General features: G+C 43.8%; 1 protein-coding gene across 1 annotated transcript in view; it reads right to left on the reverse strand.

Moving 5' to 3' along the window:
- Positions 1–2,985: 2,985 nt before the first annotated feature.
- ALDH5A1 (aldehyde dehydrogenase 5 family member A1) overlaps positions 2,986–12,707 on the reverse strand; it is a 36,703-nt gene continuing 26,981 nt past the window's right edge. The window contains exons 8-10 of the mRNA XM_032247623.1: positions 10,232–10,401; positions 7,754–7,812; positions 2,986–6,421 (exon numbers count right to left, since the gene is read on the reverse strand). Coding sequence (XP_032103514.1) covers positions 6,216–6,421; positions 7,754–7,812; positions 10,232–10,401 — 435 coding nt within the window. The 3' untranslated portion in view covers positions 2,986–6,215. The remainder of the gene's footprint in view (positions 6,422–7,753; positions 7,813–10,231; positions 10,402–12,707) is intronic.

A 12,707-nucleotide genomic window follows, 5' to 3' on the forward strand; every position in this document is an offset into this window, starting at 1 on the left:
GATTCTGGATATCAGCCCCTTGTCAGATGGGTAGATTGCAAAAATTTTTTCCCATTCTGTTGGTTGCTGATTCAGTGTAATGATTGTTTCTTTTGCTGTGCGGAAGCTCTTAAGTTTAATTAGATCCTATTTGTCTATTTTGGCTTTTCTTGCCATTGCTTTTGGTGTTTTAGTCATGAAGTCCTTGCCTATGCCTGTGTCCTGAATGGTATTGCCTAGGTTTTCTTCTAGAGTTTTTATGGTGTTAGGTCTTATGTTTAAATCTTTACTCCATCTAGAGTTAATTTTTGTATAAGGTGTAAGGAAGGGACCCAGTTTCAGCTTTCTGCATATGGCTAGCCAGTTTTCCCAGCACCATTTATTAAATAGGGAATCCTTTCCCCATTGCTTGTTTCTGTCAGGTTTGTCAAAGATCAGATGGTTGTAGGTGTGTGGCATCATTTCTAAAGCCTCTGTTCTGTTTCATTGATCCCTGTCTCTGTTTGCGTACCAGTACCGGGCTGTTTTGGTTACTGTAGCCTTGTAGTATAGTTTGAAGTCAGGTAGCGTGATGCCTCCAGCTTTGTTTCTTTTTGCTTAGGACTGTCTTGGCTATGTGGGCTGTTTTATGGTTCCATATGAAGTTTAAGGTGGTTTTTTCTAATTCTGTGAAGAAAGTCAATGGTAGCTTGATAGGGATAGCATTGAATCTATAAATTACTTTGGGCAGTCTGGCCATTTTCATGATACTGATTCTTCTTAACCATGAGCATGGAATATTTCTCCATTTGCTTCTCTTATTTCATTGAGTAGTGGTTTGTAGTTCTTGAAGAGGTCCTTCACATCCCTTGTTAGCTGTATTCCTAGGTATTTTATTCTCTGTAGCAATCGTGAATGGGAGTTCACTCATGATTTGGCTCTCTGTTTGTCTGTTACTGTTGTATAGCAATGCTTGTGATTGTTGCACATTGATTTTGTATCCTGAGACTTTGCTGAAGTTGCTTATCAGGTTAAGGAGATTTGGGGCTGAGGTGATGGGGTCTTCCAAATATAAAATCATGTCATCTGCAAATAGAGACAATTAGACTTCCTCTTTTTCTTACTGAATACTCTTTATTTCTTTCTCTTTCCTGATTGCCCTGGCCAGAACTTCCAATACTGTGTTGAATAGGACTGGTGAGAGAGGGCATCCTTGTCTTGTGCCGGCTTTCAAAGGAAATGCTTCCAGCTTTTGCCCATTCAGTATGATACTGGTTGTGGGTTTGTCATAAATAACTCTTATTATTTTGAGATACGTTCTACCAATACCTAGTTTATTCAGAGTTTTTAGCATGAAGGGCTGTTGAATTTTGTCAAAGGCCTTTTGTGCATCTGTTGAGATAATCATGTGGTTTTGTCACTGGCTCTGTTTATGTGATGGATTATAGGTCTCCCATACTTGATTAATAAAAACCACACTAATTTGCCCTTTAATGTGTTGTAAGCTAAATGGCACATCAAGAAGCTATAACAGGTGAACATATGATGATAATTAGTGAAAGTAATACCAGGAAGATGACCATACATTTCCTTCTAAGCAGAGGCTTAGGTCTAGCATGTAAAAAACCCACACATTGAGAAGTAACTGGATAGTTTCTCCTGGCAGCAAAATAATTTTAAAAATCAAAAGCAGGATAAAAGAAATATATAAAATAAATGGACTCACAAAGGGAGACATGTGTCTGGTGACACCGTTCTTTCTTCTGGTGAAGATGCTACCTTTGTTAAAGGCTTCCTGAAACAATTTCAGATTCAATGAGGCCACATGAAATTTTTTTGGGGTTTTTTTTGGAGACGGAATCTTACCCTACCACCAAGGCTGGAGTGAGTGGTGAGATCTTGGCTCACTGCAACCTCCACCTACTGTGTCCAAGTGATTCTCCTGCCTCAGTCTCCCGAGTAGCTGGGATTACAGGCATACGCCACCATGTCTGGCTAATTTTTTGGTATTTTTAGTAGAGATGGGGTTTCAGCATGTTGGCCAGGTTGGTGTCGAACTCTTGACCTCAAGTGATCTGCCTGCCTTCGCCTCCCAAAGTGATGAGATTACAGGCGTGAGCCACTGTGCCTGGCCTCACATGAAATTCCTTAAAATATAAATGAACACTGGATAAAAATACATATTGCTAAAATAATGAACAGTGACTATATCTGGATAGCAGGGTTTCAGAATGTTTCTCCCTCATACTTTTCTGTACTTTAAAAACACAGGCTGGGCGTGGTGGCTCACACCTGTAATCCCAGCACTCTGGGAGACCAAGGTGGGTGGAGCACTTTAGGTCTGAAGTTTGAGACCAGCCTGGCCAACATGGCCAAACCCTGTCTCTACTAAAAATACAAAAATTAGTCTGGCATGGTGGTGGGCACCTGTAATCCCAGCTACTCAGAAGGCTGAGGCAGAAGAATTGCTTGATCCTGGGAAGCAGAGGTTGCAGTGAGCCAGATCGTGTCACTGCACTCCAGCCTGGGTGACACAGTGGTGCTCCACCTCAAAAACCAAAACAAACTGGGAAACAGAGGTTGCAGTGAGCCAGATCGTGTCACTGCACTCCAGCCTGGGTGACACAGTGATGCTCCATCTCAAAAACCAAAACAAACACACAAACAAAAAACAGTTTAAAAAGTATATAATGGATAACAGTGGAGCATGTAGGAGAGAGAGAGAGCCCAATCTGTGACAGCTGGGTGGCTGGACTATACCCCTTTCTGTGACCGCCACCCCTGCAACTAGATAAATTCTCGGTTCAGCTTAGGAAACATTCTATGAGCGTATCCCATGGACAGGACCTTCTCTGGGTTCTGGGATCATAGTTTCACATGCCAGCTGCTTCCCCGAGGGACTGACTGATGACGGCTCTCTGGGGAAGGAGAGAAATTGTGCTCTTTATACAAATGCAAACTGGTGTAATAAGTAAAAACTCAAATGATCACCAAGCAGGGAGAAAAAGCACAGCCAGACACCTTAACACCGGGAGAGGAAAGTTTGTTCATTCAACATTTATTAATTGCACACACAACTCTGTCTGCAGGCTAGACTCTGAAACACACAATTGTCAGAAACTAGAAAAATAAGTTATGTTCACATGTTTAAAAAGCAAAACTTTATAAATTCCTCACCATATTCATTCCTAAATTTTATCCCACAAAGTACGGCATGAAACAATGACAGCGTCAGTATTATTCAAGTAAAGTGCTATTTAAAATAGCTGCACATAGGTAATTAAAACACTAGGCTCCAGTCTTTAGAGGAAAAAGTCATGTGGCACAATTTCAAGTGTATAACTGAAGTTAACAATAAAGCAGTTTTGCTTACATTTGCTTCTGATTTTTATTCTGCCGCATCTCTTTAGTAGAATAAACAAATAGCACTTCACATAAAGTCATATTCAAAAGCCACTGAAATGGATAAACAGAAGCAGATTAGCTCTTTAATGAGAATCCCAGCATAGCTGGAGGAAGTTCAAGGAGACCTGTTTTTTCAAGGCCAATAGACTCTTGTTATAGGGCTAAATTCATCTGCGTTATCATCACCGGGAAGTTCCTCTGGGAACTCACGGAAGCAATGCTGGAAAAGTACTTTCTTCACAGGAGGTGTCCAGTAAAATGAAATAATGCCTGATGAATGCAAGTAAGGGCAATCTCTCCCTCCTGGTCTAGATCAGGAGCTGCCCCCCTTTTTCTTTAAGGAGATGAGCAGTAAACATTCGAGGCTTTGCAGGCTGTACTGTCCTTGTCCCAATGACTCAACTCTGCCGAGAAAGCGGGCCCAGACCGTACCATAAATGAATAGGGACGGCTATGCTCGATCACATTTATGCACACTGAAATCTGAATTCCACAGAATTTTCAGGTGCCATGAAATATTGTTCTTCTTTTGATTTTCTGCCCAGTCATTTGAAAACATATAAACCATTCTTAGCTCACGAGTTGTATAAAAACAGGCATCATCCAGATTTGCTTTGTGGGCCATAGTTTGCCAACCCCTGATGTGATGGCTCTTTTCTAGTCCATGTTGTACAATGTATTTATTTTTAAAATCACATCACATATGGGTACTTTATTTAAAAGACAACAAAATGTTCAGTTAAAAACACCTCCCCTTCTTTCCACAAACAAGGACCATTTGACTAAACAATAAGCCAGTTCCTCTAATTACAAAATGGATCAGGGGGATTACAATGAGTCTCTGGCCCTCAATTTATGAACCTCTGAGCCAAATATGCAGGCAGACTCAAAATTCGCCACCCAACCAAAGAATCTACTGGCTTACAATGTTAAAAATGTATTAGGAAGTATTCCTGCACACAGTTCAGCATTACTAATCCAGACTTAGAGAAAATAACATTGGAGCATTTGTATTCTTAATAGAAAAAGGATGGATACATCTAAATCATAAATAATTAGAATGTTACATAAAACCACCTAAAAACTCTACAAATAAAGAGCAAAATGCTGTCAAAATGCTGAGTATGTGATTCTTGACAGGCCAGGGCCATGTCACTAGGAGATGAATTTCAGCTCTTCCTTCTCCTTGGGGAGGTGGCTGGTACACCCCAGGCCAGGTGCCAGGCAGCTCCCTGTGTGTACAGGGACTTGCCAGACCTTTACTCACTCGACCTTAGCTTCCCGGTGGGTCAGTGAGGGATGTTAAATCCCAGGTGCAGTTCAGGAGTAATTGCATCTAGCACTACTTTCATTCACATTTTCCTTTTACAACCCAGAATAACCACAGGATGTAAGGGGAGGCTACACAGAGAAAGATGGGGAAAGGAAGGTGCTTCATCTCCACCTACTTGGCCAGGAATTACCTTTATTCTGCTAGGAGGCATGTCTAGAAGAACTTAGAATTTTCTTAATTGGATTTGCATCTGTTTAAGATTACAGAGTCTTTCTTTCAAAGTGAGAGGCAACACTGGTCATAGGGGCTTTTGTTTCTTGTGTGCTATTTGAATGATGAGCTGTAAAAACTCTTGCTAGCTAAAAGGTGCCTGAAATTCAAGGGCTCATGCCTCTTCTGCAAACTGGATTGGCAATTACAGAAATTCTTTCCCTTCTGAGCTGACTGTGGTGAAAGTGCTTTTGCTCTTGTGGAGGTGAGGGAGCAGCACCACACCGGGACAGAAAGAACAGGCCACGGGTGGTAGCCATTCATTCAGGCACAGGCGGGTGGGCAGGTGGGCATCGGCCTCCTCCCATCTTGGCAAAGCCATTGCCAGTAGGCAAAAGAGGGCCGGGCAGCGCTGCTCGTAACAATGGCTCTTGTATCTCCTTAGAATTTTCACTTTTCTGTGAAGTACTTTTAGTTTCTCTCTGGCTCACGATATTGCAGGGAGCTAAGTAAGGCCTGTATGGAATCTCCACTGTATGCATGGGGCGGGAGGTGCTGAACGCACGCCCCAGGGAACAAGGCGGCTCAGGAAGGAGCCAGGCCATGCCCCTGCATGCCTTCCACCCTGCCGAGCTGCTCCGGCTATTCTTTGCTTTACACTTGAGCTCGTTTCCTCAAGGAAGGGAAATGAAGTGGCAAACGGGACAGAAATGAAAATAGAATTCAGCGGTAAATTTAGGATAATAAAGACGTCAAGTAAAAAACTGGTTCCGGAATAGGGAGAGGTGCTCCTTCATGTCTCTCGGAAGCACAGACAATTCCGTGCTATTTATTGTTTTTGAAAGACGGCTTCCTGAAAACTGCCGCAGCACCCCAGGGGCACGTTCGCTGTCTCCGGTGCTGAGCTGGCAGGTGCCGGGGAGGGGTGCTGGGCCTCTCACCCGCCCGCCAGTCACAGGCAAGGGTCTCCTTCAAGTTGCTCTGGGCCCATATTCTGGAGCCGCGTGGGGGATAATGGTGCCACGGCCCCGGCAGTGATCAAGCCTTTGTGACGGCCGAGGGGCTGGCCTGCCTCGCGCTGTGCCTCCTCTCAGGCAGCCCAGGCCACGGTGAGGAGCCAGGGCCTCATTCTGTACACCCAGTGCTGGTTCTCCTGGAGTCTGCGGCCACAGGCACGTGGCACGTATTGGTCCCTAGTTAGGTTAAGGGCAGGGGTAGGATTTGCATCTGCTTAAGATTACGAGGACCGGATGAGTTTTGAAAAATTCCTAACTCTGAAAACCTATTAGTTTGTTTAAAATAACAGATGGCACGTACCTATATATGTAGGTGAGCCTCCTTTTAAATGTTTTTAAAGAAGCAAAGACTCCTACAAGCCCCCGTAACACACATACTTGAGTTCCAGATACTCATCGATACCGTACTTGGACCCCTCTCGCCCAAGCCCGGATTGCTTCACCCCACCAAAAGGGCACTCCACGGAGGAAATCAGTCCTTCGTTGACGCCAACCATGCCCACTTCCAGCTGCTCTGCCACCCTCCAGATCTGGGCTGGGTCCTGAGAGTAAAAATATCCTGCCATGGATATAAAAGACGTAACCGGCATTTAGAATAGTCATTAGAGATATCATGACTAAAGATGAGGCCAGCACTGATGACTGTGCAGTCACTGGGGCCTAGAATCTTCCCTGCTCCCATATAAAATCCCAGGTTGCTCTCGTCACTTCTTCATGTCAAAACCTTTCAAAGTCACCTCTTGCTTCAATCCTACTCTCACGATTTCCTATCAAAGCCCTCTTCCTGTTTGCTACTATTCAGTCCACTCTGCACACCTGTTAGATTTCTACATGACATTTTTGCCCAAGCCTTTTCCTATGACTCCTGATTATAAAATAAAGTTAAATTCCTCAGTGGGTATTCAACACCCTCTCCCCTCAGAGTTTCATCCAACATTTCTGGTGTCACCTTCCATTACTCCAGTCACCAACCATCCTCTCCAAACCTGTCAGCTGCACACTCCTCACCCTTTCTTACTTTGCTTCTGAACTTCCTTGGCGCCCTCTGCCCAGAATCCGTCTCCTCCAATTTCTGCACAACCAGAATCCTGCCCATCATTTATGACCTAGTTCAGGGTACATCTTCCTCCACCATCACCCCATTGAGAAGGAAGAGACAAGCGCTGAACTGAGGGTTAGAAGTCCTTGTGTATACATCTTTCTCCAGCTTTATGATACCTCTGCGGGGCCCCGTGGCATGCTTATCATTCCTCTTGGTATAAATGGCTCTCTTACAGCTAGAGAAGCTTTTGTAGAGCTGTAGTGGTATCTTGTATGTCTTTGTATCTTCTGCAGTACTTCGTCTGCTGTGGATGCTATGACATAATTTTCTCAGGGTTATAGAGTACATGCAGTGGCCACCTGGACCATCTCCAAACTAAAGGGAGGGTGGCCATCAGCGAGGCACCGCTGCATACACCATCTTCACTGCTTTCACTGTCCCTGACGCTCCTTGCTGATGCCCTTCCTCTTCTGTCAGGCTTACAGGAGCCAGGCAAAAGGGAAGAAAAAGCACTTGCAATTTCTGGGCATTAAGTCTCTGAGAATGTGGAACTTGGAGATGTGTGCAGTTCTCCACCTAGAAAAGTAGAATAATGTGCACCTTCTCGTCTCCCCACAGCTCTCCCTGCCCACATTGTAATTCGAGAGCTCCCAAAAGTGTATCATGGGGACAAAGCAAAAAAACGGGTCCTTGCACAAATCCAAATCCGTTCCACCACTTGGAAAGCAACAAAACACATACTTCATGGAAGCTTCTGTCTCAAAACCCAGGGTGAGGTTTAAAAGGTACATCTGGCATGAGCTTGAGCAAAACGATTATGACTGCTGTTGAACAAGGACAAACACCCACCTGCTAACCCAACATCAGCTGCGTTGGCGATTGCTATAGCCTCCTCCTCTGTGTCGAACCTGCCAAAGTTAAGATAGGTCATAAAATATGTAAGGGGGAGAGGAAAGGAAGCCAGTTTTCTTTTCTTCTGATTCGTTTCCCAAATAATCACAAGGAGTCAATCAGAGTTTTGCAAAGAGATCCAAGAGCAGATTGCAGAAAAAAGCAACACCGTTCCCCGAGATAACTCAGCAATCAAGGCTGGCATGCTCAAATCAACACTGGCTCCTAAGAGAACAAGAAAAAGGCAGACCAATATGCAGGCAGCTGTGAGATAACCAGAACATCAAACAAAATCCCTTTAAACAAAAATAGGATTACCGACCATGCACGGCGGCTCACGCCTGTAATCCCAGCACTCTGGGAGGCCAATGTGGGCGGATCACCTGAGGTCAGGGGTTCCAGACCAGCCCGACTAACATGGAGAAGCCCTGTCTCTACTAAAAATATAAAATTAGCTGGGTGTGGTGGCGCATGCCTGTAGTCCCAGCTACTCGGGAGGCTGAGGCAGGAGAGGCGCTTGAACCCGGGAGGTGGAGGTTGCAGTGAGCCGAGATCGTGCCATTGCACTCCAGCCTGGGTGACACAGTGAGACTCTGTCTCAAAAAAAAAAAAAAAATAATTAAACGACTACCTTAGAATCCTCCTAAATAGCAGAAGGACAACGTTCAGAAGAGGCTGGGGCCAGGCTCTAATGTGTCCTCCACCACTCAACAATGTCATGACGCTTGGAGTCTACTCCCCTCTGAAATGAGGGACTGCACGGAAGCCCGTGCGATCCCTTCTAGCTTTAAAATCTTATTTCAGGAATAAGATGTCAGTGGCATTTTTCTGTTGTTCAAGAACTGTAACTGGGGCAAAAAGTTCTAAGCACGCCAATTTCCAAATTCAGAGATCTACTAGCAGTGGGAAGCAGCTGTCTCTCTGCAGGGCTTGCAAACGGGGGCTGGGCAGAGCCAGCACAGGAAGGTCACCTTGTCCAAGGCCACACAGGCATGAAGCAGCAAAGTGTACAGTTACATCACAGTCAACTCCAAAGCCTGCATTCCCAGCCAGTGTGTCCCTTCAGTTTCCTGTGAAAACGTCCAGTTCACATTTTTGGTAAAAAGTTTTGATTAAAACAAAGAAGATGAGTGTTCTTCAAGTGATCCATTTCCCCAATAGTGGAATAAAAAATAAACTTCATAAGCAAGATGTAACAAGGCCAATGAAATACATAATAAGAAAGATTTCCGGTCCTGGATAAGATGGTACGGACAGCACCAGCTGCCAGCTGTCTCTGAATCCAATGCTGGATATGCCAGAGGAGAGAGGAACTCAGGAGGCAGAGGCTGCAGTGAGCCGAGATCGCACCACTGCACTCCAGCCTGGGTGACAGAGCAAGACTCCATCTCAAAACAACAACAACAACAACAGCAACAAAACAAAACAACCATATTAAAGACATCAGGACCTCAACTGAGAAACCTCACTGTGCCATACCAGACAGTAAAATTTAAGAGTTTCAAAGATCAAGAGAAATTCTAATCATTTCTAGACAGAAAAAGTAGATCCCTTTCAAAGAAGCAAGAATCAGATTTCTTGGCAACAACCCTGGATAAAAGTAGATTAAGAGGCCGAGTGTGGTACCTCACACCTGCAATTCCAGCACTTTGGGAGGCTGAGGCAGTTGGATCACTTGAGGTCAGGAGTTCGAGGCCAGCCTGGCCAACATAGTGAAAACCTGTCTCTACTAAATTATAAAAAATTAGCCAGGTATGGTGGCACGTGTCTGTAGTCCCAGCTACGCGGGAGGCTGAGGCACTAGAATCGCTGAGATTGTGCCACTGTACTCCAGCCTGGGTGATAGAGTAAGACTCCGTCTCAAAAAAAAAAAAAAAAAAAAAAAAAAAAAAAAAAAAAAGGGGCCAGCAGAAAAGAAGAAAAAGTAAATGAAAGAATTTGAGGCTGGGTGCTCACACCTGCAATCCCAGCACTTTAGGAGGCTGAGGTGGGTGGATCACCTGAGGTCAGGAGTTCAAGACCATCCCGGCTAAGTTGGTAAAACCCCATCTGTACTAAAAATACAAAAATTAGCTGGCCATGGTGGCACGCGCCTGTAATCCCAGCTGTTTGTTGTTGGAAAATCACTTGAACCTGGGAAGCGAGGTTGCAGTGAGCCAAGATCGCACCACTGAATTGCAGCCTGGGATACAGAGTAAAACTCTGTCTCAAAAAAAAGAAAAAAAAAAAAAGGAATTTGATAAATTGTTGAATTGTTGGTCCAAATAAGTTAGGATTTGTTTTTTAAAAGCCCATAAATTGCACTCTGCTCTTTAATGGACTCAACGCAGCAGTGTACCTCCTAGCCATCCCTCAAAGCAGCGCAGAAATCTTTCAGGGTTTCCCCTTTTCTCTTCTATTTTTCCTCCCATATCCCCGCTGGCTGGAGGATCTTACTTGATAACTGGTGCTAGAGGCCCAAAAGTCTCTTCATGAGAGCAGAGCATGTCTTGGGTGACATTGCTGAGCAGGGTAGGCTCAAAGAAGTTTTTTCCAAGTTGGTGTCGTTTTCCGCCTGTCACCACGGTGGCCCCTTTACAAACAGCATCATTCACCTGTTTCTCCACCTGCGTGGTGAGGAAGAAAGACAGCTTTCCATATGATACAATCTTTTAGAACATTTAAACTGCAGAAAACTAGAACTAGTTCTTTTTTCTTTAAAAGAAGGTTAAAAATAAAGCATGCTGGTTTCCTTTTGTAGAAGGAACGTTTGCAGAGATTCAGAAGGAAGAGCGCCACCTTCATCCTTGCTCTGTGATCTCTTCTCTGTGTTGGATCTTCCTATGTGTTGCATGGTCTAATATATATTCACTTCTTTCTAGGCCTGAGGCTCAGCTGTTTCTGGGATTTGCTTTCATTGCATTCTGCGTTATTTCCACCTTCTTGCATGCCATGTAGTCCTCTCTCCTGAACTCAGTGTTTATGGCTTTCTGACACACACATTCTCCTCAAGTAGTTGTTTTAAAAAAGATGCGCTCAGTGTGGTCTACTTTCTGAATTTTCGTACACCAAGTGTCTGGTGTTTTATCTTGTACTCCACCTGATTGATAATTTGCTTGAGTACAGAATTCTGATCCAAAATAACTTCCCTTCAGTACTTAGACTGCACTTCTGCACTTCTAGTGTTGCTGATGAAGTCTGAGCCAAAAATGGTTCTCACCCTTTATGTGACAGCTTTTTCCTCACCCTTTTATGTGATAGCTATATAGCTTAAATTTTAGACTATGGGAGCACAGAAGATCCTAGGAGATTATTTATATATATATATATATTTTTTTTAATTATACATATATATTTCCCTTTTCATTCATCCTACACGGTAATCGGTGAAATCTTTCAATCTGCAGAATAATTATTTTCCCCTAATTCTGAGAAGTTTCCATCTATAATTTACTTGGTAATGTCACTTCCTCCATCTTCTCAATTATTTTATTCTAAAACTCCTACTACTCTGACAGGTATTAGTAGTTCAGATTAGTTCTGATTTTTTGGCATTTCTACTCTATTTTTGGCCTATCATTTGCTTTAAACTCCATGAGATTGCCTACATTTTATTATCTATCTTCAGCTACTGAATCTTGTGACAGTTGTGTCCAATTTCTACAGACTTTGTTTTCACCGCTTCATTTCCTAGAACTTCCTTCTTATCAACAGTTTACAGATGTTCTGTCTTCTCAAAACTCCTGTAGGACACGATGAGAGTCTTAGAAAATTCCTTCCAGTTCCCTAATTTATCTGCTTCCTTCAGGGACTGTTGTGTTTGTTCCTCCTGCCCCTTCCTCTTATGTGCTGCTGGTTATCACACCACGACCCTTGCTTGTTCATCTTTCTGAATGAAGGGCTGAGCTGTCAAAACTAACTAACTTGGTCGACTCCCTCCCAGCCCCAGCAGTGTGTCTGGGGCACACACATACAAAAGAACTGGGTTGATGAGTTTGAGGATGTATGTCCTGAGTGGTCTTTCTGTTTTAAGTTTGGGTTTATTCTAACTTACAGGTTTCACGTAAGAGCAGCGCCCTTTCCCAAAGGAAGATAGTATTTCTTCAGAAATACTGTCCTGCCCAGAAAAACTGCCTCTGCTGTCTTGGTGGTAGTAGTGGTAGGTAGGGATGGTGGGAAGGACCCAGAAAATTGTGCAAAAGTAGAACCAACCAGCTTCATCTCCCCGCCCCATCCCTATTTTCTATACCAGCAATTCTAGAAAGGATCTAGAAACGGTCTGTCATTTAAAATGGTACCAACTTCCTCTGCAGGCTTCCCCTGGGTAGACCCATCTATTTTGACTTCTATTAGCACAATCCCTTCTGAGTTCCAGACGTTCATTACAATGTTTAGTTCACTGGAGTTGTTTTCCCTTCCATTTTCAGCTGATTTTCCTGTTTTTTTGTTTTTGAGACCAAGTCTCACTTTGTTACTCAGGCTGACGTGCAGTGGTGTGATCTCAGCTCACTGCAACCTCCACTTCCTGGGTTTAGGCAGTTCTCTTGCCTCAGCCTCCTGAGTAGCTGGGATTACAGCTGCTTGCCACCACGTCTGGCTAATTTTTCTACTTTTTTTTTTTTTTTTTTTTTTTTTTTTTTGTAGGGATGGAGTTTCACTATCGGTCAAGCTGGTCTCGAACTCCTGACCTCAAGTGATCCACCCACTTCAGCCTCCAAAATGCTGGGATTACAGGTGTGAACCACCATGCTTGGCCTTCAGCTGAATTTTCTATAGGGTTTCCGAAAGGTAAATATAGGCATGGATGCATTCTGTCTTTGAGACTCACTCTTTTAACATCCACGCCCCGCTGCAATGCTCTCACAGTGCGTCATCTGCAACTAATCCCCATTAGCTGGGATGGCTTACTTCCTATGAATTTTATATTTTAGAA

This window comes from Sapajus apella, unplaced genomic scaffold (assembly GCF_009761245.1).
Source record: "Sapajus apella isolate SASKATOON/1434 unplaced genomic scaffold, GSC_monkey_1.0 scaffold63, whole genome shotgun sequence".
Taxonomy (NCBI): domain Eukaryota; kingdom Metazoa; phylum Chordata; class Mammalia; order Primates; family Cebidae; genus Sapajus; species Sapajus apella.